This window comes from Malaclemys terrapin, chromosome 8, assembly GCF_027887155.1.
Source record: "Malaclemys terrapin pileata isolate rMalTer1 chromosome 8, rMalTer1.hap1, whole genome shotgun sequence".
Taxonomy (NCBI): domain Eukaryota; kingdom Metazoa; phylum Chordata; order Testudines; family Emydidae; genus Malaclemys; species Malaclemys terrapin.
In genome coordinates, this window is record NC_071512.1 from 8,144,138 (window position 1) to 8,154,015 (window position 9,878).

The window sequence follows — 9,878 nt, forward strand, 5'->3', positions numbered from 1 at the left end:
ATATGGCCAGCAGTGCGACAGGGAAGACAGAAAATATGGGACAAGGACTCGGCGCGCAGGTTCCACCTCAAATGGTTTGTTCTGAGTATTAGTAATTAAACAAACAAAAAATTCTACCACCACCTTAAAAATTTGTATATAAAATACTTTTCTGTTGGAGTTAGAGACTCTGAATGTGAGATGTATTACGGGACTAAATAAATGCATCACCCCACATTTGCTGAGGGATGGACTAGAAAGGATTTAAGTTCTTTCCATCTACAAATTTCATTTTCTTGCTTGAATTAAAAATATTGTCATTCACTACATATTCCTCTTTTACAAGTAAAATTGCAAACATTGTATTTCCATCTCTTTACAAACCTGCACATCAAAATGTGACTGATAAAAATCATAAATAGCCAAGAGGATAAACTTTACCATCAGCAAACACAATAGCTTAGAAAGGCTTAATTCGAAATGCCTCTCTTTGAATGTTGAAACAGTAATGGTTATCTTTTTAAAATACTGTTTAAATTCTTTATGCATAGGTGTGTTCAGGGATGGAGTGCAGTGTCTGTGCACTGAACAGCAGAACAACAACAAAAGAACAAACAAACAAACAAACAAACAAGAAAAGAGACTGGACTGAAGGATTTAAAAAAAAAAATTATAGAAATACTTCCTACTAGCAGTTCTTGTGAAACTACAGACATGATGCAAGTCACTTTGGGCCCCTCTTTCAACACTTCAAAGCATAATCAAAGTTGCATTCCCTTTGAAATATCTTATTATATTATAGTGTTTATCAGAAAGGAGGACTCAAATACTGTCTGAATCCTAAGAAAAGGACAAAGATTCTTAACTAACTCGAAGACTGTAAATAGAACGGAGAACTTGGTCTCTTTGCATCATTGGGGTGTCCTCCAACTGCCTTGCCTCCAGGGAATACTGCTTTTCCCCCTGGCCTGACATCAAGGCCTTGACACACTGAGGAGCGGCTGCAGTCACCCAGACAGCTCTTGTTTCTACATGAGATACTGTCTGGGTCCCAATTGTCCACTGTTCAGTCTCTAACAGGAGTTTCTGCTCCCTGGCACCCTTCTCTGCATGGCCAACTCCTGCTCGCGCATTGAGCACTGCTGTTCCTCATGCTCTGCCTCCACACTAGAACGGGCTAATTCTTGCTCTGGTTTTATTCTCAGTTTGAGAGAATTCTGCCCAGAAGTGCTTCTGTTCTCCAGCTCTCGTCAACAGCTTTTCAAGCGATCCCTGTGAGCTCTGAAAAGGAGATGAAAGCTTCCCCTCATCTCCTCACAGCTGTCTCAACTCAAATGTTGAGTTCCCCACATTCCTTTTCCAAACCACCATTGGCTTTCCCCATCCTAAGTTGCTCCAGGTTCAAGTTGTTGCCGATTTCCTCCCACTCAGGACTGGGATACCGCACCAGTCTCTTACAAAGGTCACCAGTCAGTGTTTTTACACTCCTCGGATTGCTCTTTCCCCCCCAAAAAAAATTTGGGTGAAATCTTTGAGACATTTGAATTCAATGGGAGATTTTCAATTGACTTCAGTGGAGCCAGAATCTCACCCTTTAGCCTTATGTTCTCCCTATATCTCCCAAGATAAAACATTCCACTTACTGAAGAGGAAAACACAACACACATGAATATCTGTTGTCCCAGATTTCTGCACATCTCCCAAAGTGAAAATGGAAATGCTTAGAGCTAAGCACATGCCTAATGGTTTGTAGGAGCCTGGCCATTTCGACTATCATGGGCCGGCGAGGCAAGCTTCCAGGTGTTTTAGGGGGTGTTAAAAATCTTGCAAAGGGAATTAAACATCCATTTACGATTTGAGGATCGGGGAACCGGAAGAGGAAATGGAAATTGAGAGAGGGGCACGTTTGCCTTGTCTGTCACGAAGCACTGCATGTACATTTTCACTAATTATAGTTGACATGATCTACTGGAAAACCCATGAACTAGCAGTAGTAGAGGAAGTTTAATCTTCAGAAGTGTTAACCACTAAAGGATGACGCTTAAAACAATTGTACTGAAGAGATTGCATAAAAAACCGCATTCATATCCAGAATAATCTCCAGCCTCCTCCCCTGTGTAACTAGAATTCATATTTGAGATTTCAGCAGAAATTCCATTCATAAAGGCATAGGCTACCAGCAATCTGCCTGACGGTACAAGGTTAACGAGACCTTAGTCCTTCTAGGAGGAAAGAGGAAACTTTGAAAGAAGCATCGAAATGACCTGCAACTCCGTTGACTTGTGCAACAGGTCTTGTTACCAAGCAGAACTCTTGCTCCATAGCCATAGCTCTGGCTGGATGGGAGAACTGCAGGGAACAAGTAAAGAAACCAGGAAGTGGTTGATAATTTTTTAAAAGAGATGCTCCACTGTGGTATCAGCAGACACTGTGCCGAGCAGGTGCTGTTTTCCAGAAGAAAGAAGTTCTGCTCACTTGTATCAGTTGTGCGCATACGGCGTTCCTAAATCCCCGCTCTAAACCATGGCATATGATGTTTCTGTGCAGTTATACAGCTGCCCAATTTCACCCCAGAAATGATGCCTTCATCTTAGCGTTGGGCAAAGTGACCCCCCAAGGCCGAATTTGTACATCAGTCGGCTGTAGAGGTAAAGCATGGTGGGATCCTGCAGGGAGAAAAAGACTTCGATGGAGGGGACTCCGTAAAAAGATGCACATGCAAGTACGCCTTGCCTTACTGCGCCCCATATGGCAGCTTGCTTTGATCAGGGCAAGGAGAAACCAAACACCTTAATTAACAGGAGAAGTCAGTTTCCCTTTTAACAAAGTCCCATAAAGAAGCACTTGAACAACAATTTAAAGTCCTTACCTCCAAGCCCAGGTCTTATGTTCTGGGTAAGCCAGAAGTTCAAAAGAAAAAGGCTCTGGGTCTGGTCAGATCAATCTCCAGGTAGCTAGGATCACCCTTCCTTGCCAGTTGTGCAGCTTCTGGTCTCCCCAGTCAGTTTCCTCACCTTAAATAGAGTAGCCTGTCGGGTGGAGCAGGGAGCTTCCTTGATTATATGCAGGGGATTCTGATTGCAGCTCACGGCTGGCCCTTAAAGGGTCATGTGCTCCGTTACAGGCTCATATTAAAATCAAGGCTAGCAAGGGCTCTTCCGTCTCCCAACAAACTTTTGGTTTAGACGCAGAGAGCCTAAAATTAAAATGACTACAGCAGATAAGGCAAAATACTTGCCAACACAGGATAACAGTGCGTCAGCATCCTTTCAGAGTCATGTAGCTAGCCTCATGGAAATGAACAGATACAGGAACTAGCGAAGTTGAAAATTACTGGTCACTTCTGAGAACCTCTAGCTTTGCACATGGATGTTCACAAAGGGAAAACTGATCTCTTAGTGCAGTGGGAAGTAAGAGTTCGGAGCAGGACTAAATTTCAGAAGATCTCTCCCAGCTGAGTACTTCAAGGTCCCTCATCAGTTGCCCCCACAATTGAAAACCACTCCTGTTTAGAAGGCAGATGAAAATAATGTGACTAATACAGCATAACTACTGCTCCAACAGTGCAAAATCTGCATATCTTCTGTGCAATTGTCTGCTAGGAAGGTGCATCATGTATTTCAATAAAAGATTACAGAAATTTGAAGGCACGTTCTGCCTGAAATTTAGACAGTTTGGAAGTTAGACAACATAAGTCACAGGATGAAGGTTTAAATGATCAGCCAAATCACAGTATTTAGTAGAATTGTAACTAGGGTTCAGTGGTGCGATTTACAAATTCTGGCAATGCATTCATTTCAGATTTTCTGTTGAGGCTATGGTAATGATGTCTGAAATTTCAAAAGGGTCAAAGAGGAATGAGATGAAGACTGGTACTCCTTAACGTTCACCTCTGCCATAACACTAAGCCCACAAAACTTGATGCCAAGTTCTGGGCAATGGAAAAAAAGGGAAGTTCCTTTTTCAAGACACTGCTGAGTTTTATGCAGGGCCGGCTCCAGGCACCAGGCATCCAAGCACATGCTTGGGGCGGCACCTGGTAAGGGGCGGCGGGGGGGGAGCGTGGCGCGGCATTCTGCGGGGGGGGGGGGCGCTCCGGCGGCCAGGCGCGACAGGCTCTGGCTGTGTGGGGCTCGGCAAGGGGGCGGCGCGGGCGCGGTGCTGGAGTGGGGTTCTGGCGGCGCTCGGTGGGGGCGGGCTCTGGCGGCGCGGCACTCAGGAGGGGGGACAGCGCAGGGCTCGGTGCTCGGGGGGGTTCCGGCGCGCGGTGGGGGTGCGGCGTGGGTGTGGCGCTGGAGGGGGGTTCCGGTTGGCCACCCAACTTGGGCCTTGGTGTTGTCTCCTCCTGGTGTAGACTTCTGGGCTCAGGCTGGAGCCTGCGCTCAAGGAACCCACAGGGTGGCGGGGTCCCAGAACTCAGGCTCCAAGCCCAGAAGACTATACAGCAATGAAACAGCCCCACAGCCCAAGCTACCTGGCACAGGCCAGCTGCAGATATCTAGTTGTTGTGTAGACCTACCCTCAGCAGGACCCTACGGCAGATCTTGCTTCCTCTGCTCTCCCCCTCTTTGGAGGGAAGGTAGCGGTGCTGGCTTACGTCCTCTGGCTCTCTACCCCAGCATCCCTAGCAAGCCTAACCTACAGGCTTCTCTCCGGAGTACATCTTCTAGTCTACCTTACTGCAGAAACACGATAGGGCTGGGCCGTTACAGGGTTGGACAAAATCTATTTAAAGCACTGAAAGCAGGATTCAGAAAATATACACTATTAGCATTGAGAGAAGCATCCCATCTGGTTGCCTACAATAAAATTGATGTCACCATCCTTTGAGCCTCCTTGTTTGAGAGCTGGGTTTGGGGAAGTGCACGCACAGCTTGTTCCAGAGTCCAGTGACTCTGGGATGGAGCTCAGATAATGGTGTTTTACACCTGGGACATCGTTCTTTTAGGGCGCTCACGCAGAAGCTGGATGACTTCCAGATCAGCCAGTTTCATGTTCTTAATGAAAGCCTCTGTACCCCCAATAAACTATGTGTCTTCATAACATCTGTACAGCAGCTATAAAAATCAATTACATGGAACAACAGTAGAAACATGTTTAATATATTTTTAGCTGCCTTTAATTCAATTTTACAGTTAATGAGCATGAGCCCACTTCATGCAAACAGCCACTCTCCATAGACAACCAGCAAATGCATCACAGACCAATGACAATCCATAGACAGTTTGGAAACCACCTGCCTAATCCTCAACCGCCTATGCCGAATCATACCTGTGGTATGAAATGTATTTTTAATATTTTTTCCATCCATGAATCACTGGTTGATAAAAAAAAATATTCCACATGAACATGTTCAAAATTTCTCCATTACAGTTCAAATTTAGCATCTGATGTCACAGCCCAACTACTATCACAGCATATTTAAGCTGCTGGGCTCTGTGGTACACCAGTATGAGCTTTAGGTTTGACAACGCAAAGAAACTTGACCAGAAGAGGAAGGAAGATCTTGCAGAAGGATGGTGTACAAGCTCGTTGTCGCACTTGCAGTCGTTGCTCTAACTTCTTCACACGGTAGGTCCCTTTGACTTGTTTTCATAGTCTATTTTGACTGCTGCGGAGCTGCTGTTTTAGCAGCACAGACAGCTGGTCCTAAGAGAACTAGGAAGAATTTAAAATGACATTTGTACGTTGAATTGATGTGCTTACCAAATGTGCCTCATTTACTTACCGTCATTTTAACGGATGGAGCTATTTTTCTGTATTTGCAGAATTAACGATGAATGGTGGGAGATGCTCATGCCTTCGAACTACAGATAAGATTGTGTTTAGTCCTAACCAGTTGAAGACGATAGAAATTCTCCCTGCATCTGCCTCGTGTGAAAATGTGGAAATAATGTGAGATTCAAATCTAGTATCAAATATAAATTTAAGGGGATCATTTCCAAACACTTCTCTCATGGGTCTTTAATTTATTTTTTTCCAGAGTAAACTTGAGAAGTGGCAGACAAATATGCTTGGATCCCAATGCAAGCCAGATAAGAAATATTTTCCAGCAGCTCATCAAGTAAGAACTACTCCATTTTTTAATCACTGATTGGTATTGAACATTCCTCAGTTTTGGACCAAAATTTCACAAAAATCGCAGGGGCCAGCATGCATCAGTGACTCAGAGTGAGGAACTCATGCAGCAGGGAGCCAGTCTCCTGCCATTGTGTTAAAGGAATCCACTGCTAGCACCTGAGAGCTGGTACAAAACAGGAAGCCCTAACTACTTCTGTTCTTGCGCCGTGCAGTAGCATTTGCCTCAAGAGCTGGGGGTGTTGACCCCACTGCACTGGCTTAATTCTAATTTAGGTAATTCTAGCAGCCCACTTGAAACATCCAACTGACACTGAAGGAGCAGTTTATTTTACTACGCTTCCTCTCAAGCCTGCACAGCGTTGCTGTGGTCTGTTAAAGAGCCAGCAGAACGTCAGAGGGTGAAGAGGCTCTATATGGGCTCACCTTTCAGTGGCGCTACCCTTCTCCATTTGGCAAAAAAATCCATGCGGGCAAAGGAAGTGGTCAGAAAGTAGATGGCCATAGAGTAGGAGACATGATGAGGGGCTTCACCTAAGAACTGTGGAATATTATCAGTAAAAGGCGTGCAGCATCAATGCAGCTTAAAGCAGATTCTCACCTTTGGATGGTCATAGAACACTCCCGAGACTCAGTCACATTGCTGCGTGAGTGAGGGCAGATGGGGCCAGAGACCATTAAAAGGAAGTCCTCACTGCTCTCTAAGACTCTGGCCCATTTAGGCTGCATCCTCATTGAGACTCTCTCTGTACTGGAATGGGAAAAGGCAATCCCTAGATTTTCAATTTACCTCTAGGATTTTTGCACAGGAAGGACTGTGATCATCCTGGATGGAAGGCATTAGACAAGACTACTAAATGTTACTCTTTTCTTTTACAGGAAGAAGGGAAAGAAAAACGATAAACCCAGAATCTGAATATTTGTCAAGAAAATTATCTGATTTGTGGAGCAGGAGCCTAGGAACTTTACTTGACTTAGTGTTGTGACTCACAAAATGTATCATTTGAGCCGTTGGCTGACAAAGTATATATATATATATATATATATATATAGTTAATATATTGTGCTGCAAGTGAGCTTTTGAAGTTCAAGAAGATACATTCATTAGAGAACAGATTGTATTTTCTTAATTTCTGTAATATACTGTACATTATGTTTTATACAATAAATACCAAAGCAACTTTCTGTCTTGGTTTTCTATTGTTGTAGAGAATGTTAAAAATAAAAAGTAGTAGATGTTTTCTGCTGATGAGATGAGGAAGGAATTAAACCATGCTGGAACTTTCAAAAATATTCGTAGATAAGCCTTTTTCTGGAATATCTTTAAGGGCACCTCTTCCAACTTCACTCTCTAGTCCGGGGTAGGCAACATGTGGCACGCATGCCAAAGGCAGCACGTGAGCCGATTTTCAGTGGCACTCACACTGCCCGGGTCCTGGCCACCACTCCGGGGGGCTCTGCATTTTAATTTAATTTTAAATGAAGCTTCTTACACATTTTCAAAAACCTTACTTTACATACAACAATAGTTTAGTTATATATTATAGACTTATAGAAAGAGATGTTCTAAAAGCATTAAAATGTAAAACTGGCATGCGAAACCTTAAATTAGAGTGAATAAATGAAGACTCGGCACACCACTTCTGAAAGGTTGCTGACACCTGCTCTAGACAAGACTAGCCAATACTTTGTGTACACATAACACTGCATACTCATTTTGCTTGTATTCTGTACACCATCTAGTGGCAGGACTGCATTTGTGTTGGTTGCAATTAATGTCCTCCCAGCTCTCTTATTCCACATCTAAAATGTATTATCCAACTTTGTGTGTCATTTTTTAGGCAGTGACTAAACTCAACTTTTTCCAGGAGCTTGTAGCCATTTCACAGCCAAAAAGTTGAACAATAAACACAATGGATATAATGGATCAGGTTGTATTGACTATTTTGTTGAAATCATTTGGTTAGGATAGTTATCTAAAAGCAGAAAAACAGGACAGTCATAAGGGGAAAAGTGACGGAGGATGTCTATCCTGCAATCAGAGGTGTGACTGCAGCCCGGGTAGGCATACCCACACTCGCTTTAATCTAGCACAGCCTAAAAGAGCAACGAAATCATGGCTAGGGTGACTATATTTCCCTATGCGGAATACGGGCACCCGGTAAAATTACTCGTATTCAAGCGAGTTCAAAGGCAATCAGAACTATGCAGTATAAATGTTCCAATTAACATCAAGTTGACTGAGCCCCTGTAAAAAAAGAAATACTGCGTAGTTGGATTCTTTTTATTTACCTTCTTATCTTTAAGGCTTTAGGGCTCACACGGGGAGAGGTCACACACACTCCCGTACACCTCTCTCACACGGGGGCTGTGTATGACCGACCGACTGCTCGGGGGGGAGGGGGAGAAGAGAAGGGATGACCTGGCCCATGTCTTTGCAGATCTCATCTCTTTCCTCCCCCTCCCCACCCCCCTGTGGCTGGAAGCAGCTCCTTCTTCCTGCCCACACAGTGTCAAAAGACAGCTAACACCTCCAGGCTGCTGCTGGCCACGGACATAACCCAGCCACTGCTTGTCCCCCGGCTACAGCGTAGGCAGGAAGGGGTTAAGCCGCATTGGATGCATTGTGCGCCAAGGCCCAGGGAACCTGACTGCAGGGGCTTCAGTGAACCTGGCCAGGGAGAAAGCAACAGAGGGTCCTGTGGCACCTTTAAGACTAACAGAAGTATTGGGAGCATAAGCTTTCGTGGGTAAGAAAAGACGGTTACTCACCGTTGTAACTGTTGTTCTTCGAGATGTGTTGCTCATATCCATTCCATTAGGTGTGTGCGCGCCGCGTGCACGATCGTCGGAAGATTTTCTACCCTAGCAACACCGGCGGGTCGGCTGTGGAGCCCCCTAGAGTGGCGCCTTCATGGCGCTGAATATATACCCCAGCCGACCCGGCGCCCCCTCAGTTCCTTCTTGCCGGCTACTCCGACAGTGGGGACGGGGGGCGGGTTTGGAATGGATATGAGCAACACATCTCGAAGAACAACCGTTACAACGGTGAGTAACCGTCTTTTCTTCTTCGAGTGCTTGCTCATATCCATTCCATTAGGTGACTCCCAAGCCCAACTTAGGTGGTGGGGTCGGAGTGAGACATTGCTGTGTGCAAAACCGCTGATCCGAAAGCAGCATTGTCTCTGGACTGTTGCACTAGTGCATGGTGAGCTGTAAATGTGTGGACTGATGACCAAACCGCCGCTCTACAAATGTCCTGGATCGGAACATGTGCCAGGAAAGCAGTCTAGGAAGCTTGGGCCCTCGTGGAGTGAGCAGTGAGGTGCGGTGCTGAGACACCTGCCAGGTCATAGCAAGTCCGGATGCAAGACGTAATCCAGGAGGATAGGCGTTGTGAGGAGACCGGTGAGCCTTTCATTCGGTCGGCCACTGCAACGAAAAGTTGCGTCGTCTTTCTAAAGTGCTTTGTGCGGTCAATATAGAAGGCCAGGGCTCTGCGTACGTCCAGGGAATGCAAACGTTGATCCTGGCGAGTGGCATGTGGTTTAGGATGAAAGACCGGGAGAAATATATCCTGGTTGATATGAAAAGGAGAAACCACCTTAGGGAGAAAGGCAGGATGTGGACGAAGCTGCACTTTATCCTTATGAAAAACTGTGTAAGGGGGCTCAGATGTAAGCGCCCTGAGTTCAGAAACGCGCCTTGCTGAGGTGATGGCTACGAGGAAGGCTGTCTTCCAGGATAGGTACAGAAGTGAACAGGTGGCCAGTGGCTCGAATGGAGGACCTGTGAGCTTGGAGAGAACCAGGTTGAGGTCC

At 45.3% G+C, this 9,878-nt stretch overlaps 1 protein-coding gene across 1 annotated transcript; it reads left to right on the plus strand.

Moving 5' to 3' along the window:
• Positions 1-5,466: 5,466 nt before the first annotated feature.
• LOC128841882 (interleukin-8-like) lies at positions 5,467-6,973 on the plus strand. Its single transcript, XM_054037385.1, has 4 exons — positions 5,467-5,550; positions 5,748-5,874; positions 5,963-6,043; positions 6,937-6,973. Exons 1-4 carry the CDS (start codon positions 5,496-5,498, stop codon positions 6,971-6,973), a joined length of 300 nt encoding a protein of 99 aa, XP_053893360.1. The 5' UTR covers positions 5,467-5,495.
• Positions 6,974-9,878: the final 2,905 nt, after the last annotated feature.

Coding starts and splice junctions, on each gene's coding strand:
- LOC128841882 (XM_054037385.1), top strand. CDS start 5,496: ATGGTGTACAAGCTCGTTGTCGCACTTGCAGTCGTTGCTCTAACTTCT. Junction 5,875..5,962: donor TGTGAAAATGTGGAAATAAT/GTGAGATTCAAA, acceptor ATTTTTTTCCAG/AGTAAACTTGAGAAGTGGCA. Junction 6,044..6,936: donor ATTTTCCAGCAGCTCATCAA/GTAAGAACTACT, acceptor TTTCTTTTACAG/GAAGAAGGGAAAGAAAAACG.